Source organism: Rhinolophus sinicus, linkage group LG09 (assembly GCF_036562045.2).
Source record: "Rhinolophus sinicus isolate RSC01 linkage group LG09, ASM3656204v1, whole genome shotgun sequence".
In the NCBI taxonomy this organism is placed as follows: Eukaryota; Metazoa; Chordata; class Mammalia; order Chiroptera; family Rhinolophidae; genus Rhinolophus; species Rhinolophus sinicus.
Window position 1 is genome coordinate 31,050,152 of NC_133758.1, and position 21,167 is coordinate 31,071,318.

General features: G+C 40.2%; 1 protein-coding gene across 2 annotated transcripts in view; it reads right to left on the reverse strand.

Moving 5' to 3' along the window:
- Window positions 1-20,319, reverse strand: part of MAPRE2 (microtubule associated protein RP/EB family member 2) — a 140,958-nt gene extending 120,639 nt beyond the window's left edge. Inside the window, exons 1-2 of one of the 2 annotated variants that reach the window (XM_019740828.2) lie at window positions 20,254-20,319; window positions 734-795 (exon numbers count right to left, since the gene is read on the reverse strand). Coding sequence is in view for 1 of the 2 variants with exons in the window: in XM_019740827.2 (XP_019596386.1) it covers window positions 734-795; window positions 18,757-18,780 (86 nt within the window). In the remaining variant the exon portion in view is untranslated. Of the gene's footprint in view, window positions 1-733; window positions 796-18,756; window positions 18,931-20,253 lie in introns of those variants that run through there. The other variant, XM_019740827.2, reaches the window with a different exon arrangement.
- Between the last annotated feature and the right edge of the window lie 848 nt (window positions 20,320-21,167).

Below are 21,167 nucleotides of genomic sequence, written 5' to 3' on the forward strand. Positions count from 1 at the left end.
GTGGGGAAAAATGAAGTAAGACAAAAGATGTTTAAGCACCTTGGATGGAATCTAGGACGATATACTCTGTGAGATAATGCTCTGTGTGAGCAGTAGTAGTTCATAGCTTTGAAACCACTCTGGATGGCTTTCCAAATATTGCCATCTGGTGGAATTTTAGTTGATTGTTCCTTTGTTCTACGGAGCTCCTGGAAGTGAACCTTGAAGGCATTATTACAAACTCAGCATACCAGTGAAAAACAACTGAAGGTCAAATGGTTGTCTCAAATACAGATCCCAAAACTGAAAAAAACGAGGCTTTCCAGGTTTTCATCTCCTTTTCAAGATACCCATCTCTGTCTATTATAAAGCCAAGAGAGCAGTTGCCTTGATTTTTCACGAGATAAAATACTCATTTATTCACTGTTAGAAATGTCATGAGGTCCTTCGATTATTATCTTGATATTCTTTCCTTTCACTTATCATTAATAAGATCTCCAAAATTAAACTTTAATTGGCTGGACCATTTTTAGAAGAATTGCTGATAGCAGTTAATTAGCCCTTAGTACATGTGGGAAATGGAATATAGTTTGAAAAATAATGTTTTAACGAAGCATGTTTACTCAAATATTTACTTTTATTGTATAGGGAATTTTGAAAATAAATCTGTTGCAAAAGCATTAATAGTACTTCCATTTAATCTGTAAACAATTAACCTGTAAGTCATACAACATAATTTATATTTAAACCTTACCTTGAGCATCCAGGCTCTCTCCCTGGCTGTCGAGATGAACTGTTCCTCTGAGAATTGGGATGCTGCGACAGTAAAAATGAAAAAAAGAATAAAGAGAGCAATTAATATGATGAAAACATTGGAGGAAAGAGTTATAATTTAGTTAATTGGGTGTGGCCAGCAGTGGAAAAGGAAATTAAAGAAAACATGTACACAAAATATCCAAATTCGTTTGATTTTACCACGAGAGAGATTAAGTCAGCAAAAGAATAAGGTTCTCAAGCTATATTATTAGATTAACTCCTAGGTTGGTTTATTATAGTTGGTGAATATTTAGTACAATATCAGTCTTATGCAGAAAAATTTTTTTTTCCACTTTTTTCCCTGATAGTCTGATGTAATGAGAATCATGTATTAGCAGATAACCCCAGGAAGCAGTGCCTCAGTGGAGTCTCAAATGCCATAAATTAAAGTATAGACTTCTTCAAATCAAAGTTAATTTGCAGGTTTTATATCTAGTATTTACACAGGCTCAGTCTTCCAGACAAAAAATTTATGTTTAATTTTACAGGATAAGCAATGCCAGGATCAAGCTTCAAAATATACATACCAACAAGTGCAAATTTACTTTCTTTATATGAATAAATTATTTCTCTTCACAACATGGTCTTGCTAACTGATAAGACAGTAAACTGATGAATGGGGCATATCAAATTCTAGAGGCTGAGAAAGGTGTCCGAGCTCCAGGTCTTGAGGGTCCAATGTTAGCGGTGTGGGGAGGATAGTAACTGGGGCAAATGCTGATAAAAAGGACCTAAGATGCATATGCACATAAGCTTTATTGGTCCTCCCACCTCTCCAAGAAACACGTTAGAAGTGACCGACCTCTTTCCACCTTCCAACTAAGCCCTCTCCCGATACATTGCTTTCTGTGGTTTTTGTATATGGCCATTTCAGAAATGCCTTTTGTGCTTAGTCAGTTTAAAATCAATTATATAAAAATAAAATATTGGTGCTAGATCCAAAACAAAGTCATTAAGCCCAGACATAGTTCTAGAGATGTCATTGGGAGAAGGATTTTAAGAAAGGGAGGAGGAGGCATTTTATACTTTTTCTATAGGGGAAAGAGGCGATGGTGAAAGAAAAAAACAAAAATAAAATGGTAAGTGTTGAGAGAATAGCAGTAAAAGTGATAGCTGAATTTTCAATGTTATACTATTCAAAAAGGGAGCTCAAAAGTAATTTGTAAAAGTGGTAATTTGTTTAAAAATCAGAAAATTTGGGGCCAGCCCAGTGGCTCAGGCAGTTGGAGCTCCGTTCTCCTAACTCCGAAGGCTGATGGTTCGATTCCCACATGGGCCAGTGGGCTCTCGACCACAAGGTTGCCGGTTCGATTCCTCGAGTCCCACAAGGGATGGTGGGCTCTGCCCCCTGCAACTAAGATTGAACATGGCACCTTGAGCTGAGCTGCCTCCCGGATGTCTCAGTTGTTGGTTGGAGTGCGGGCTCTCAACCACAAGGTTGCCAGTTCAATTCCTCGACTCCCGCAAGGGATGGTGGGCAGCGCCCCCTGCAACTAAAATTGACCATGGCACCTTGAGCTGAGCTGCCGCTGAGCTCTCAGATGGCCCAGTTGGTTGGAGTGTGTCCTCTCAACCACAAGGTTGCCGGTTGGACTCCCGCAAGGGATGGTGGGCTGTGCCCCCTGCAACTAGCAATGGCAACTGGACCTGGAGCTGAGCTGCGCCCTCCACAACTAAGACTGAAAGGACAACAACTTGAAGCTGAACGGCACCCTCCACAACTAAGATTGAAAGGACAACAACTTGACTTGGAGAAAAAAGTCCTGGAAGTACACACTGTTCCCCAATAAAGTCCTGTTCCCCTTCCCCAATATAATCTTAAAACAAAACAAAAAAAACCAAAAAAACAAAAAATCAGAAAATTTAGCATGAATGGTTTCACGAACTGTACTCAGGTAAGCTAACAATTTTTTTTTCTTCAGATAGAACAGGTAGAATTGCTTTATGTGTTTTATAGCAGAATTTAATTTTATGAATAATTCACATTTTTTCCTGTAATTTAATGAAAGCCTATAAAACGAAAAAGTCAGGTTTAAAGAGAATTTGTTCCCATCCATATCAGTTTCTTTTTCTAAGTCTTCCAATCTTCTAGAAAATGTTAACTGAATCAGAATAATATTTTCATTTGTCCTCTTTGCCTAGTAATATAGCTACTGGGTACCGGCTAAAGTATTGGCCACCAAGCTGGGAAGCAAGAGCATAGGTTCCTAGTTTAATTTATAAACCTGGTAATTAGCCCTTAGAAAATGCAGGATTGCTGTACACAACTGGCATTTTTCTGTTCTCTGACAACAACCCATTGCTAATTTTCCAACAGCTGCAGTGGATCAGTTTGGAGAAGAATGAGATCATTTGTTGAACATGCTTGCACAGGTCATTTCACATATTTTATCTTATTTAATCCTCAAAACCGTCTTATGACAATTGAAAAAAACTGAGGCTCAGAGTAGTAGAGCACTTGCCCAATATCATGCAGCTAGATTCTAACTGAATTTAACGGACTCTAGTATCAGCTCTCTCTCATCCACACCATGCTGCCTTAAAAGCCAGGCCTTTGCCACTGATTTGAAACACCTAGAGAACGTTTGCTCCAGGATATAGTAGGTGCTCAACGAGACAAAGCTGTGTGAGGGTGGAAGTCTAGGCTCCCCTCCAATGGGGGCGACAGGGGAGGCAACAGTTCTTTCTGTAGTGTTGGGCAGATGTAGAGCAGTTAAAGAGTTTCACACTTTATATAAAGATTAACTCAAAATGAATCACTACATAAATGTAAAACTATGAAACATTTAGAAAAAAATAGAAGAAAATCTTTGGAATCGAGGGCGTTGGATAAAACTTCGTAGCCTTGACACCAAAAACACAATCCATAAAAGAGAAAATTGATAAATAGGACTTCATCAAAATTAAGAACTTTTGCCCATGTGATGTGGATGTAAATAAAAGGTATAAACTAGAAGAAAATATTTGCAAACTACCTAAGGACTAGTATCTAAAATTATGGAATCTCAAAACTCAGCAGTAAAAACACCAATTGGAAAATGGGCAACAGATGAGCAGACATTTAACTGAGGAGGATGTACAGAGAGCAAATAAGCACATGAACTGATATTCAACCTCATTAGCCACTAGGTAAGCGAAAATTAAAAACCGTAATGAGATATCACTATGCACTTATCAGAAGGGCTAAATCAAGTGATAGCATGAAACGTTGGTGAGGATGAGAAGAAACTAAGTCATTCATATATTGCTTGTTAGATTTTTTGTTTTTTTAACTAAAATGCAACTACCTATACAACCTACCAATTATACTTCTAGGCATGTTTCCAGAGAAGCTAAAATGTATTTTTATAGCAGATTTATTCATAATGGCCAAAAGCTGGAGACAACCCAGATATCCTTTGACAGGTTAATGGTTCAACAAACTGTGGTACATCCATACCATGGACTACTACTCAGAAATAAAAAGGAACCAACTCTTGACATATGAAAAACACTGGATAAATTTCCAGAGAATTATGCTGAGTGAAAAAAGCCAGTCCAATAGGCTATATGCTGTATGATTCCATTTATGTAATATTTTTGAAAAGAGAAAACTGTAGAAATGGAACAGAGATTAGTGGTTGCCAGGGGTAAGGAGGGAGTGAGGGCTGGAGGGAAGAGGATTTGGTCATAAAAGGGCAACATGAGGGATCCTCATGGTGATGAAAATATTCTGTATCTTGAAAATGTATCATTGTCAATATCCTGCTTGTGACATTGTACTATAGATTTTCAAGACATTAACATTGAGGAGGAAACTGAGTAACATGAGATATCTCTCTACTGTTTCTTACAACTACATGTTAATGTACAATTGTCTCAAAATAAAAATTTAATTTAAAAAGTCAGGAGATCGGACAGCAACTAAAATTGAACAAGATAACTCCCTTCTTTTATTCTCTTACTGTTTTGCCAGAGAAGAACAAAGCCCCAAAGCATTAGGCAAGTTGGGGTGGAAAATTTGCTTCACTTTGCACAGATTCAAGCAAAAAAATCTCACCCACAATTTTAGCACTCAGAAACCATCGCCAACATTCTGCTGTCCAAGTTTGCCTCTCTTTCTCCTACATTTACCTTCTCAACCCTGCATTAAAATTCAAAATATTGATATGAACAAAAACACTCAAAACCAGAAGTGATTCCTAAGTAGCAGTTTGATGCAGTCTGCATTTTGGAAATGACCTCTCATACCTTCCAGTTCATGCTAGACAAGAATTTCCAAAATTCCCACATCTTATTATTTGCACAGGAATAGAATTTCATCCTTGGTGGTTTTGTTGGGTGACAAGGCAGGTGTCCTGTATTCTAACGTGGGCCACATACTAAGTGAGGGCATACCCTTAATCACCCCCACCTAAAGAGGAGCTTGCAGAGTCTCCCTTCATGCTAGCAGCCATAAGCCAGATGCTTTCTCTGGGCTTGGTTTTGTTTTCACTTGAAAGACCAAATATCTTTGTTAGAACAAGGGTCATGAGAGCGCCAAACTCTCTAACAAAGCACATTCTCTGTTTTTACAAAAGTCCATTTTCCCTCATTTTCTAGAAATTTCAAATCTTCTTTCTTTAAACAAACTCAGAGTTCTAGCATCCCATGTGTGAGGCAGAGGAGCAGAACATCAGTCCTAGCCAGAGAGTCCCCCACCCCTCAAAAGACTGTTTCCTTTTCTGACCATAAAGCCACAGGCACATGAGAGTGATATCAGAGTGGAAAAAAAGGGTTGTAAAAATATTTCCAGTCATGCCATGCCATTGAAAAACTTAAGAACTTTCTTTAGTACAATGTATGTAGCCAATGAGGATTCTGGTCAACACAAGATTAAAACATTCTCCTCACAAAGAGACAAGAATTCCCGCCTCCCCAGCTGCTCCCAGCTTTTCCAAGAAGAGAACACCGCTGGGACCCGAACCCAAGTTTTCCTCTCAGGAGTTGACTAAGCTCTCTTTGGAGTTTTAGAATGAGATGTAGCCTAAATTCCAAACTCCCCTTGGCTACTTAGAGATTTCCAATCACTCCAGTTGTATGTCACATTCTTTAGTGTGGGAGGTCTGCAGCTTTCTAGGAATAAAGCAGCTTGTAACCATGAACAGAAGGTCACAGGCTATTAATCCTTAGGCTGATCCTACTCGATAACAGCTTTCCAGAGAGCTCCGTCTCCACCAGTGCCTCCTCAATTAGTGGCCTCCAGTTAGGTTAAGGGCCTTCCCAGAGGCAGCAAGGGGGGGGGGGAAGAGCCTGCCCAGTTCAACGCCCCCACGGGACTAGAGGCATGACTGCCGGGAAGCTCAGAGCTGAGCACACACCAGGGAAACCAAAACCAAATGAGATTATCTGGCGAGTAAAGGAGGTCAAATTACACTGAATCTTGGGTATTGAGTATGGTACAAAACATTCCTCTCCTTCAGAAAGGCAAAACTACCAATGACCCACATTGGGCATTTAAGGGTTTTTGAAAAATTATGGCTGGCTGATGATGGGATTCTGGTGGTACATGTTCAGAATAGCAATGATGTTATAAACTTGTGGCTGTGTGATTTGGACTTCTGTAAAAATAAAAGACAATCCTCAGAAACCATCTAATGTGAAAGCTATAATAAAAGAGAAATTCAGTTCTTTTCATACAAAGTGAGCCTAACCCTCCCTTCTTAGAATCCTCCTTTATCCATCTGCTTCTTCCCATAGTAGGCATAGATTGCCCTTTCTATTCTAGAGTAGAATATTCATAGTGCTAAATGTACAAAAGTAAAATTCTTTAAAGAAGGAAAACAACAACAACGAGACAAACTACACACATAAGAAATACCACCTTCATTATAATTCTGTGAAGTTTTTGTCAATTATTTTCACTTATGCTTTTATCCATCTTAATCAGATAGCCTTGAAAATAAAGTAGTTGGAGTAGAAGAATGGCTTCTGTCCTCCCAAGTGTGATTGGTAACGAAAAGGAGCAGAATGTTCGTGAGGCAGGAAAGTAGCACAGAGGGAGTGGGGTCAGATTCACTTCCTCAGCCCAGGGTTCAGAGTTAGTATTTGGGTTATAGTGGAAACCATGCTTTATGTGTGTCCTGTCTTTATAGTCTGTTATTCCTTTGACCATCCAAAGTGACACAGTAACATGTTAAAAATGTTGAAGGGGTACCATGTAAGACCTAATTAAGACTGACAGTGGCCAGAGGGTTGCTATGACCTCCCTCAAAAGATGGACTACCACTGTCCAAGCCCTGTGTTTTAAATCTACTTTTCTTCTTGTCCTTGCATGAGCTGGTGTCTTAGGCAGATGCCATATTAGTGTCCAGTAACTGTGTACACACAGGAAACCATAGGATACAGGCCTTTTTTTTTCTCTCCTTGTATTTGGGGCAGCGCAATACAGCTCACTGCTAGACTGGACTAGTAGTTCTGCTTTTTCCATGTCTTCTCTTATCTCTGATAGGATGTGATACCTCTTTATATCTCAGCCCAGGCCAAGTGATGGAGAGATGACTCAACACTAACAACCACATGCATAGGGAAAAATGAACTCAGGAGGGTTGCTAAGTAAATGCTTAAAAATTCTGCTAGAAATCACACTGCTTTTATATTTTGAGGTGCTATAATGGCATTCTCCATGTGTTAAATGGAAGTTTGAATTTTATCACTACTGCCTATTCCAATTTAAATAATTCAATGTGTTAATGGACTATCAAAACTATATGTTCCTCACGTTTTGAAAAAATTATAGATTGTCCAAAGGAAAAATATAGTTCCCATTGAATTTTCTATTATATTTTATTCTGAGAAAGATGGATTAAAAATCGCTTATCTCATGGAGAAAGGATAGGTTAAGATAAGATACCCTCTTCATTAATGAGGCTAGAGGCGACAGGTGAATTGGATTGCGCTTTAAGCAGAGGTAGGATGAGAACAAGGCCTCCTGACAATCAGTTTCGATTGGCTTATTATTAATATAATAAGAACAAAAGAATGGTGTTGTGCCTAACTTGCAAAGATTTTAAAAGAAGATCATTGTTTGAATTAGTGGGGTAGTTAGAGACAACCATTCTTTGTCCTAACTCATGCTTATTTTTCCTTTGAATATCTTGGTAGATGTTGCTGCTTCCTCTTTGACTATCATTTCTCTAACTCTTCATATCTGGAATAACTTTAACTTTCTCCTTTAATTTTTTATCTCTGGAACTTCTACTCATGACCAGTAGTAACAAACATTTGCATAGATTTTCAGAGAGAAAAATCAAAGATATGAAAATCTCTTGATTAAAGTCATACAAAATCATTGAGTAGTAACAAAGCCCAAGATGAGTAACTATAAAACGTTTTAAAACAAACCCCCAAAATGTGAAAAACAAACAAAAATGCACATGGCTCTCAGATTCCAAGTGTAAACCTTAAAACACCACCAAGCCTCACAAGAATATGTTGTAAAAATTCTCTTTCCACTGGGATGGGCCACAAGTCCCTCGGGAGAATATGACTCAATGGAGCTCGATGCTACAGTGTATACAACACAACAATTGTTCTACCCATCCCACATGGCTCACCTTACGTCAGATTGCTCAACACGCTGAAGGTGTCAACTGACTCTTACAAAACTGCACCCAAGGTCCCAGGTCTGGGCAAATTACCCTACATAGCATCATCACAGACACTCAGATAAGCAGTTCAGGACAGAAAGACAACCTAATACACGTTTCCACAAGACATAGACCTGACTAACTCAGATCCATAATTCCACTGGAGTTGATGTCCATGGTGACGGGTAAGTACAGCAGAAGACTTGAAAGGGTGGTGGGGGGAAGCCACACATCTTGAATATAATTGTACTCCTTGCGGTCTGTGTAGCTAATTGTGAGAGCTGTTGGTAAGCAGTACCAGGAGCCTCTTGTTCCTTTCACAGAAGACAAACAACAGCCCCGCAGGACAGACGTGTTGTGTTCTGTACAATTTGATTCCAAAACCCTCATAAGTCTCCTGCTACTTCCTAACAGCAGCCTCCAGGCTGAGTCTCTCTCCATCAGCTTGTCCATCCCTGAGGTCACAAAACATTCCTTCCACAATGAAAAGACCAAGTGGTTTGCTTCCCAGAGTTCAGCTGTTGTTTAGTTTTAATGTGAGCTTAAAAACATCAGTGTAGAAGTACCTGCACTTTTTCTGCAATTTTAAAACAAGTATCTGAAAAAAAAATCTCCAGGGTATCAGTAGTTTGTTTTAAATGAAGGGCTGGATAAAAGGCAGGATGGGGGGAAAGTCCCATTCTGAGATGTATAGATAAGAAATGTGATTTTCTTTTTAAATGAAAAAGTGACCTATGATATGAGTCAAGATAAAAAATATTGTAACATCTGTCAGAATTAGTTGTTTTGGAGCATCCCACCATTTTTATTTTTTATAGCATTTACTAGTATTCTCTATCTTCTCCGGTCAGACAACCATTATCTCTATGTCTCTCTCCAAACACCAAAATCTGCCAGCTGCTCAACCTTCACACCAAATGTTAAGTGCAGTTCCTCCCAGGGGCATTGGTGTTTAACAGATATTAACATTTTAAGCAAAAGGGACAAAGTTCCAGCAGTGGACTTTCAGAAATTATTTGCAGAGAAAGAAGCTTTCTTACTCACCCCCGGAATGTTTTCCACAGTAAAGACTGCAACAAAAGGGAACTACAGACCAACGATCAAGGGAGTCCTACCTGAGGACCCCATTTCCCAGCACGGAAAAAAACTGTCATCTGTATTTCTTCAGCTACAAAGCAGTGGTGTTGGGAAATGATGAAACAATACCAAAAAAGGGAACTCTTACAGGTTAAGCACTATTCTAGGACTGAGAGATGTGAAAATGACTGAGTCCATCCCCCTCTCTAACCAATTTTTATGTGCCGGGGAGGCCCACATGTGGGGAATTAAAGGCAAACCACCTAACCTAATCTGGATGGGGGGGCCAGTGGGAGTTGGATAGAGGCAATGGTTAGGTGGTTGGGAAAGGCTTTCCAGGACAATGTTTCTCAAATGTTAACCCACAACAATGGACACCTGTGGATCTTATTAAACTGCAGATTCTGATTGAGAATGTCTGAGGTGGGGCTGGAGTTTTGGCATTTGTTAGATGCTCCCAGGCGATGCTGATGCCACTGGTCCGTGAACCCCCTCTGAGCAGCAAGAATTTAGAGGAATTAACACCTGAGATAAGACAAAGGCTGAACTTGATAACTAGGGAAAGATATCCCAGGCAAAGAACGTGCAAAGACATCAAAGCTAGAACATTATGTTGGATATGGGAAACAACGTTCAGCATAATAAGGAAAAATGTATGTGACATATTATCGCATGTGAATACAGACAATAAGAGCTTTACAAAAAAATAAAAATAGTTTTTGTAATCGTTGCGTGGAGGTGGTAAGATGAGGAGTGTGTCCCCTCATGCCCCTCCCTCATCTTTTTCAGACTTTCACTAATGAATTTATGCTGTATTTATTAAAACACAAAAGGATGAATAAGTTTCTCCTCCATGTTCTGGTGTGTGTGTGTGTGTGTGTGTGTGTGTGTGTGTGTGTGGAGCGGGGGATTCTGCACTGAGGTGTCTTTTAACAAAATGACCATGCAGCTTCTTCCAATTTGGAATTATGTGATTGGATAAGATGCAAATCCACTTAGTAACTTATTACAATTATGTAGTGACATAGTTATGATGGCTACATGAAAACACATGTTATCAATGGAATAACTGAAGGAATAATATCTTATACCCAGGGCATCATTGGGATAGTTTTACTAAAAGAGTTTGAGTAATTAAAAATATGGAAGCATGTTTTATAATCCATTAATAATTTTTTCTTGGGGAAAAATGCAGGAGGAATTGTGTAGAATTCTTGCAGAAAAATAAAGAAACCCTGTATCTTTTAACTTAGCAGAGCAATAAGTGGCACCATGATGAGGAATTCATAGTTTGGTGCCCTGGTTCCTTAGCCAGGAGAACTTCACATTTCTAAGGAGCAGAAGGGAGAGTTGTGGTTAATAACCACTGGTTACCGTGGACAGCGAGCCATGAGCTACATGTCGATAAGACATGTGGGCTATGGTTCCTTCCCTGTGCATAAAAATTAACATCACCTTTCTTCCAAATTAGGCATGTTGCAGGAAACCACATCATATAATATTTAGTGAACTGCCAGACCTATCTGAAACAGATCACTAAACAAATCATCACTGTACATAACAGTCATCATGAAGACCCATACACACGTTATATCTAATTTGATCCTTACAAGAATCTGGTGAGACAATGCCTGTCTCCATCTGACGATGAGAAAACTGGATTTAGGGGATGCTAATGAAGAATGTTAAATAATATCTCCGGAGTCACCCAGCCAGTCATCAGTAGAACCAGTTTTAAACATCAGGCCTTCTGACGTTCTTGCTCCAATTTTAGAATTATTTCTATGATACAACACTATAATTTCTAAAAAAACACACACAAAGAAAACAGGCAGGCTGGCATAAAGAAGTGAGGTTTTTGAACTCAAAAGAAATTAAAATATATGGAACCTTTGAAATGACTTTTTAAAACTTAAAATGTCACAGAATAGTTTGGAATTTGCCAAAGGCTCAATCTGCATGCCCTCTGTTCAGTTTTAGAGGAACCTAGGGATAGACATATATGAATGTGTGGTGTTGACATATGAATATTGTTATGGAAGATACAACACATGAAATGAAGAAATACAAAGGAGACTTTGCTGGTAATCTGAGGGCCAGGGAATACGTGCCACCTAATTTATAGGTGAATAATCAAGGATAATCCAGACTCTAATTTATAACAGGCTATCACGTTAGTCCACAGGAGAACCTTTTTGAAACTTACATTTGTCTTATTTTGTTATATATGCTCATTGTAAAACAATATTAGAATTAATCATTTAGGATGTTCACATGAATAAAATAGAAATACAGTAGTTGCCTATTTGGAAGATATTTGATCAAAAGAAACTATTCCTTCTTAACTATTAAAAGAGTTTGTGAAAGATCATTTCAACATGGTATTAAACAAAAAGACCAATTTCTGTGTGAAAAACTGAATCTTCCCAAACTTTAATGTGCGTATGAATCACCTATGATTCTTGTTAAAGTGAACATTCTGATTGAGAAGGTCTGGGGTGCGGCGTGATATTCTGATTTTCAGGAATTCAAAGGTGATGCTGATGCTGCAGGTTCTGGGACCACACGTGACTAGCAAGGCATCCTTGTAATCATTTTGGGATTGAACTTCAGTGGGCTCATGTAGGATTGAACTTTGATTAGAAACACCCACATGGTTGATGGGTTTCTCAAGTTGCTCCACTATGAGCTAACGATTTACCTATTGATGTATCTATTCTGTTAAAAGGTCTGTGAAAGAATAGAAAGTACCTTAACATATCTTATGAAATAAAAAGATTGCTAACTTTTAGTTCTGGTTTTACTTTTTATTTCCCCTCTTAATTAAGCAAATTGTGCAGAAAACTTCAGATGCTGGCTTAAGTTTTTTCTTTAATAGATGAAGGTAGCTCAGACATTTTAATTTATTATCCCAGAAATATAGTCTCAGATCGAATATTTTATGGATGAGGAAAGCTAGCCATTTTGAGGTTTATTATAGGATAAGAGTAGGGTTATAAAATTTAGCAAAAACAAAAAGAGAAAACAAAAATAAAACTCCAAACGAACAACCAAAAATAATGGGATGCCCAGTTAAATTTTAGAAAAGATTAATTTTTTTTAGTATGAGTATATCTAATTTAATACTAAAAAAAATTGTTGATCTGAAATTTAGATTTAAAGATTAAATCAGATTGAATTCAGATGAAAAGATTAAATTTTCCAGTATGAGTCTATCCTATGCAATATATTGGGATATACTTATACTAAAAAAGAAATTATTTTTTTGAAATTCAGATTTAACTGGTGTCCTGTATTTTACCTTGCAACCCTAGATAAAAGCATATCCCAAATTTTAACTGACCTTGAAGTGCTAAGAGATAGAGGCGTGCTGGGGTAGTGAATTAACATATCCACTGATGGTGTTATTTAAACATTCAAACTGCACAGAAAATTGCTTTCTGGATTTGCCAGTACCATGTAGAGCACTCATTTATAACTGCTGTTGATTTGTGAAAACTCTTTTAGGAGACTTGTGCCCAGAAGGCCACACTTAAAAAAAAAGTCATGATAGAGGCCAAGCTGGAAGTTAAGCTAAGGAGAGTGTTAATGTTGATAGCTTCCTGTTCAGGGAAGGACCAGGTGGGACAAAGCAAGAAGGTTTTTCTTCCAGCTTTCTCCCTTTTCCACTTTTGGAGGGCTGGAGAAGCTCAGTGGGGAAATGTAAATAGTGGTTTCTTGGGTAAGCATCATGAGAGGTTCTTAATATATCAGATTTTGGCAAGATGATTGAATTTAAGATTATCTTTGAAAGAAGGAAGGAAATTATAACGTGGTTGCAGGCACTCTCTCACCTCTCGCTTATCAGTTGTTGAAAGCAGATTTTACCAAACTCTAAAGAAGGTAATCTAGTTTTGATTTCACTTTTATGTATACATCCAATAAACAGTTTCAGATACTTTAGCAAAGCTAAAAGGAATTGCCTCATTTTCCAGCTGCCTTTTCTTGCTTATTTTCCCTTCTATCAATTTCTAATACTAATAGTCATTTCTGTTCTGGTGTTTATAATTAATTCTAAGTTGGAACCAAAATTTGCCTGTTAGCAAAATTCTTTTAAGTGTTTTGCCCCTATTTAAGCAATGAACAATTATGAATCCCCTACTCCATTAAAAATATAGTAAATTCACTTAGTTCCTAATTTAGGAGTTACTTTGATAGATAACTACTTACAGAACTACAAATGATATTCGTATGTATGACATGAGTTATATTAAATAAAATGTATTTAGTAAAAATATGAAATCTAAATTATGATAAGGGAGGAAAGTTAGTTTCACCTGAACTGGTTCTTTACCCAGTCCACGTAGGAATTACACAACCTATCTTCAGATATCCCCTTTCCTCCTCCTCTCCCAATTATGCCAACAGGAACACTAGTGGGTTAAGTTACCTTGGGACTTAGTTATCTACAGGCCATCACTACCAACTGTTCTGGGATGGGATTAAATACACTTGCTTGTTTTCAGAAATGATTTAGCTGATCTCAAGTACCTCAAACATTGCATTATTAATAGTGCATTGTTTGATTTAGTGAAAAAGGAACTCCTTTTTTTTTGGTCTCTAAATTGCAGGTGTGCTATTTCTGGAAAGGATGAAGAAGACACCAGTTATATGCAACCCTTAAAGTTGCTCTATTAATCTAAGTGAAATTCATTTGCAAATGGTCTGTGGCTCTAAGAAGTCATCAAAAAGAGGAAGTTCTCTTAACTGAAGGAAATTTTATGAGCGGCAACCCTTACAAGAAACAAATTAAGACCAGTTCCTATCAATGTGGTTATTGTTCTTTCAAATAGTCTTCCTAGAATCTTAACAGTAATCTGTCGAACTTTGGGCAGAAGGCAAACATTTGAATTTCTAGATCATAATCTGATCCATTTTACAATTTGGAAATTTCAAACTACATTGTACATGGCATTATATCAGACTTTAGTGATATAAGCGATTATGTGTATATCTGCTTATTATTAAATGATCACTGCCTTTCTAAGTAGTAAGGTATTTATCTTAAATGTATACTTTAGAAGACTAGTGCTATTTCCAAAAGCAGCAGTATGAAGTGAAAGTCAATGAAAAATTTCTAAATCTAAATAAATCCTCCAATTATGCCTTTATATACTAAAACAAACAAGCATGTAAATGCCCTCACAGGTTAGAGAAAAAGGAAGTTGATACTGCTAAAGAGTTAAGGCAAAGTGTCACTGTGGGTTTGCTGTCAAGGGTGTGTTACCCCAGTTTCTAAAGCTCTGCAAACAGTGACATAGCTCAGTGTGAATCAGTATTGCACTGTTTGGGCTTGTTTAAGGTACAGAAGTTTTACAGTTAACTATATCACTAAAATTCATATAATATTTAAAAAAGGTTCTGCTTTTGCAAAGTGAAATCACACAAAAGGGGGATATGAAACTAAACTACCTTTAGTGATTAGTTTGAAAACAAAATTTTTTCCCTCTCCTCTAAAGGGAAAAAAAAGACACTGAAAAAAGACTAAGGCTTTAAGTGAGCAAATTCTCATTTAAAACTGAAGTATGTTGAATTGAAAAAAATCAAGGGTCTGCAAACCTTGTCTGTAAATATTCAGTCAATATTTTAGGCTTTGTGGCCCATATGGTCTTCAGTGCAACTATTCCACTTGGTGGAGGTAGCACAGAGGCAGCCCTAGACAAGATGTAAGCAAACAAGTATGACGGTGCAATCAACTTTATTTCGTACACTGACATTTGAATTTCATGCCATTTTTAAGTGTCCCCAAATAGTTTTTTTAAAAACATGTTTTCAATCATTAAAAATCATAAAAACCAGTCCTAGTTCGTGGGACAGAGGCCTTAGTATGCTGATCCCCGAAATAGTTGGAGCCACGGGTTTCAACGCAACCTGAACTTAATGTCATTGTACAAAGTTTGTCAGTAGTCAATTTTGAACTGTGTAGATGATTAGATTAGGTTTGTCGGAGGCACATTGCCCAATAATTCTATTCTATGAAGCTCTGTTGTAACAAACCATAATTTTGAATACTTCTCTGGAGACTTATGGGTGCAAATTTAGAGCAAAAAATGTGTACAATGAACAGATTTGAAATACTATAGCCATATTTTTTTCCGATTGAGGATAATAAATTCATTTTAAATGTTTAGGATGCTTGCTGGTGAATATATAAGAGAGTTGGATTTAATCTTTGTGATCTCCAGGGAGTAGATGCTGCAGACAGTCTCCCATGCCTGGAATGTACGGTGAGAGAGACGTCGAAGCATTAGTCAGAGGACTACTTACTGGTGAAGATGCTGGACAGAGCATTTAAGATTTTGTTGGCTGGTGAGACTAACTTTTAAGGGCCCTTAAAACAAGAGAGTTTATACTTCTATAACTTGGGCAAAGATTTAAAAATTTCTTACTTTAGTTTTCTAGATATGAAGCTAACCATGGCTCAGCATATTTGAGGTTGGCCTAGTCCAAAGGTTATTTAAGAATAAAGTCTGTGCGAGCATGATGTATGTGAATAGTTCCTCCTATTTTAAGGAGGGAGGAGAGAATTAGAACTGAACTTGTCTCGTTAAAGCCTCTAGGCAAGATTACACCAAAACTTACTCAAGAAACAAACAGTATAATAGACCCTGGAAAAGGAATCAGTACCCCAGGCTTCTCACCTTGGCCTTGCCACTTTGGAAGATCACTGAATTTTTGGACTTTCTTACCGCTATTAGGCATATGGGAATACTACCCAATTATGTGTAGGCCCTTATTTCGTCTTATTATATGTTAATAAGACCAAAGGGTGGTATAAACTTAAAGTAATAAGACTGGGTGGTTCTCATCTGTTCTCAAAAACTTCAGAGCTTCTAAAATTGAGATGACATCCTTTTTTTCTCCCCCACCCCTTTTGTCCTACTTATAATCATTACAGAACTAGGTATATACCATCCTTGGAGGAATAGTTTCTGATTCATCTGGATTAGTCCCATTTTACTAGTCTATATTTCAGCCTTCCAGTATGTTATACCTCCTGCCAAAGTGGTTGGAATTTCAGAAGTGCATCCCTAGTCAATTTTCTAAGCTACACAGAAATGAGAATGGATGCATTTACATCATTTTGGCCTTCAGAAATCCTTATTAACATTTAGTAATAACATTTAGTTTGAGTGGTATCGGTCAAAGAATACATCCAACTTCCCACTTTTAAATATGCTGGCTATATAAATGTACTTATGCTATCTTGAGGAAAGCAGTAGGCAGATGACAATAAAACCTGCTTAACTATTAACCTGCTATTTGTCTTACTTTGAAATAACTCTCCTCGCTTAATGAATTCCTTTAGGCATCCACATAGTTGGATATGTGTTTTTCCCCTGATAATTGGTAGAGAGTGAACTTTTTTGATGTGAATCTTTGACCCATGGAGAGTGTGGTTAGGTATTATAACAATTGTTGGTTATGCTTAGAATGCCAAATTGTTTTGTGTTTAGCACTTTGGCTCCTACATCTTCAGAATGTTTGTCTTGAAAAATAACAAAACTGAAGGTACTCAGGATGCTTTGATATAAATGTTCACCCCACCTCCTGATAATGTTTAGTACATACAAGCAACATCAAGACTATGAAAGGCCTTGTACTCTGTGCTGTTGGGGCTCCAGACACGCTGGGCCCTACGAGATGACAGAATACCAAGCAAGGTAAATAAGTGCTTCAAGTAGTTCAAAGTTCTGTAGCTGACAATACTGAAAGTTTGCTCTGTGCCAAGCACTATTCCTCCTTAAAGAAACTGAGAATGGGTAAGAAAGCATTTAGGAAACGGTAGAGAGTCACGTGGTATAAAGAATAATGAAGAAAGGAGAGGTATAATGAGTCAAATAGTAATAAAATAAGAAAATTAAGTTTTTTATAATAAACTTTGTGTACATTTTAAACAGTTCATCTTATTTAGGCTCATCACTTGGGGATGACTTCTTTTAAGCAGGAAAACTTCGGGTAATAGCAAACATAAAATTTCATATAAAATATTAGTTGTAAGCATTTCTATTTAAATAGATCCTTTAATCCACTTTTGAATGTGTAATCAAACAGCATATGACTTTTTTGTATTCAAAAATTTATATATTGAAAATTTATCCTCTCTACTTCACATACTTGAAATCACCTAAACCAGTTCACTATTTTCCAACAGTTTTTTTATATGCCTCAACACCAAAGAAATTACAAGATGTCTGGTTGGCTTTGTGTTCTCCCTTCTCACAGGAGAGAGCATTATTTGAAGCAGGTAGAATGGGAGCTGGAAAAGGGAGCGGCTCATGCAAGCAGACAGATCCTGATCAGATATTCAAATATGTTTTCAAAGGAATGGAGTTTGTGCGCGTCAATGCTGCTCCGTGTAATTACTTCCTATTCCCGGGCTCAGCCTTGGAGTGCAGCCTGCTGCTGACTCACCAGACTGCCCTGAGTTAGTTTCTGCTGGGTTTCCCCACTGCCTGCTACACGTGAGTCACTACGGGAATGAAGGTTTCTACCTGTCTCCTTAACAACCGTGCAGCCGCCAGGCACCGGCAGTGAACTCTGATCTTTCCACTAAGAACCAGACCTAGGCAGAGAGGGTGAAAAACGATGTGCCAGGTGTCACTGCCAACCAAGCTGACGGATGACAGTCCCCCGCCCTAAGGCGTTCTTCAGCGGCACCCCAGTTTCAGCGTCTTTACTCCCACCCATCCAAGTTGTTAAACTGGCATCTTGTCTTGCAACGCTTGCAGCTGCTGTCCACTGAACTCTTCCTTTGCGTCGTCAGTGATTCTCAAGCTTTGCGGCACCATAGAATCACCCGGAGTATAAAATAATAATAATAATAATAATAATAATAATAATAAATACTGATGCCGGGTTCTCATCTCCAATCAGTCTAATTTAAATGGACTGGGATGAGAGATAGACATCAGGGATTTTCAAAGCTCCCCAGGTGATTCTACTAGGCAGCAAAGTTTGGGAACGTTTGCTTTGAGCATCAATCACTCTTCCCAAGGGAAAACCTATCAGTTAAGCTTACCTAATGACCACTCGGTGGGCTCCCAGACCTACTGTCTTGGAGATCTACCGGCCCATGGCCCCTGATATCTTAGTTTGGCAGAAAACAACCCTAGTAAAGCAATGGGACATTTCCAGTAGGATCCCGGGCTAGAGAAGGACCCGTCCCCCTCTGCTAAAAACAGCTAGATTTAGCGCCCAAGAGAAGCACCTTAAAAGTTGCAGTTCTTTCGGTTACCTTTTGATCTCTGTTCTGTTTCATTCCACAATGTCTCGTTCCGCAAAGCTGTAAGCCTTGGGTCCTCTCAGACTAGAAGCAGGTGCTGCGTCCAAACCTCAGTCAAGATGGGACTGCACGCTTCACTTCGACTGGGACGGAACCGCCGCCTTGCAGCGCGGCCCGAGGGCAGATACTATGCTAATCAAGAAAGTTCTTCCGTCTCCTGGCGGGCGGGAGGGTGCTGGTTTGAACGCTTTAACCCTTGATTTTACATGACTGCACTACAGGGCGTTTAGTGACCTCTTCTGGCTTAGTGGGTCTGGACCACGTACCATTTTTTGGAAGAGCAAGTGATGGAGAAAACCCGCAGGGAGGGGACAGCAGTGTCGGCTGGTTCAGAGATAAAGGGAGCGCTAATGTTCGGAATTATTAATTACTCCACGAGCTATTGACCCAGCGAGGACTCGCAGAAAGGGACTGGGGGTTAAGACAAAGGCTCCTCCTGATCAAACGGCTGCAACGCCCCTTCCTCCGAGGTTATGGCTTTGCCCTCTGCACTGGGCAACCATTGGTACGGGGCTGGCAAAATGACTCGAGGGGTGACCAAATCAATTGTCTCTTTGGGGGTTTGAAAGTCTGTATTACCGAACGATCCAGGCGCGCGGGGCGGGGGTGTCTTTCTGTGCCCACCCCTCTTTCGCCCCTTTGTGGGATTTCTGGCTTCGGTATATCCCTCCTAAGGGTGAATTGAAGAATTTCGTACGGAAGCAGAGTGGGGGAATCGCTGAGTAACCCTCGCTTCGCGTGCAGGGTGTTCCCTGAAGAAGAACAACTTGCGCTCAAAATAATAACTCCCTCTCTTTCCCACCGACCCAGCTCCGGAGTCCAGGGCGCCCGGAGCAGTAGCGGGAGCCGAGTCAGAGTGGGCAGTGTTGAGGCTGATCTTCGCCAGAGGGGCAGCGGAGGTGGCAGCAGAGCTAGGGGTGCAGGGCTTGCTCCCCCGCCGGCGGGCGCCAGTGCGCTGCACTTCCTGGTCTGCCCCGAAGCGCACAGCTCCTGTCACTGCCACTCGTTCTCAGTCCCGGCGCCCCAACTCTGATGCCTCTAGGTCAGTGCGCTGCGGGTGCGCACCCGCCAGACCCCTTCGTCGCCAGCGCCAAGTGTCCCTGTCCTGGACAGCTCCGGCCCTCACCCCCAAGCCAATCCACTTTGCTCCTGCCAGCGTGGCAGCCCCGAATCCCTCCCCTTTCCCGGGGTGAGCATCGCTGGCGCCCCTAGGAGAGATACGGCCCGCGGGAGCGCGGCGGGTGCCCACCGGGGGCCCCGGCGCCGACCCCTGCACAACTTCTTGCTGGGCTCGGAGACCCCCGGTCCCGCTGGCTCCGCTACCAGGGGACTGCCGCCCTCCGGCGGCGGGAGGAGGCGAGGCCAGCGCCTGGTCTGGGAGGGACTACGCCAGGGCAGGGGGTGTTGGGGTGCGTCAGGGCGGTACCGCTTTAAATGCACTTGACTCACCTGCTCCGGCGCTGTCGCCTCTTCCTCTACTGACAGCTGGGGGCTTTGTTTTCTCCACCCACCCCGCCGGTCTCGCTCCGCCCCCACCGCCACACGTGACTCGCTGTCTGCTACCGCCGCCGCTCGGCTAGTTCACCCGAGAGAGCCAGGTCATCGCTACCACCCTTCTCAGAAGTGAGTGAGGGGTGGGGACCCCAGCGGAGCAGAGGCCCGGTCAGGTCCCGGGTGACCCACCGGCGGGTCAATTGGAAGGCGGCACACTGGTTAGGACCCTAGGAAGCCGGGGTGAGTTGGTAACAGGAATAAAGTGCCAGCTGGGGAAATGCGTTGGGCTGTTAGGCCCCACCCGAGGAGGAGGAGGCCGGTGCGACTTGGAGAAGGGGCTTGAAAAGGCCAACGCCACACACCGAATTAAGTACCTGACGGGGGTCTGCACCCCAAGCGACGTGCATCCGCTTTTTACACCAATTGTTTGTACCTGGGGAACTGATACTCAGGGGCAAACTAGTTTTGTCATGAACGTTATTAAACTAGGCAATTTTAAACCGAATAATACGATTAACAAGGTAATAATACCAAGTTTTATTGAGGTTTCAAATCTGCTGTTTGGTGCTGTTGATATTTGGATTCTATTTGGCAAATTGAATCCAGGCTGGATAAGCTAACTCCAGATTATTGATGTGGGCACGTGTCCATTTGGAACAGCACCTATTTTGAAGGAAATGAATTGAGAAAATGATCTGGCTTCAAGATGCAGCTCAGTCTCTGCTGCTTTTGGAAGCAGTCCCAAACCTTGCTGATTTCCAGTGTTTGAAACCTCAAGAACCTGTTGTCTCAATCCTTCCTTTTGCCCTTGCAGAACGCATACATACATACCTTCCTCCCCCAAAATTGCAATTCAGGGGAAAAACTGT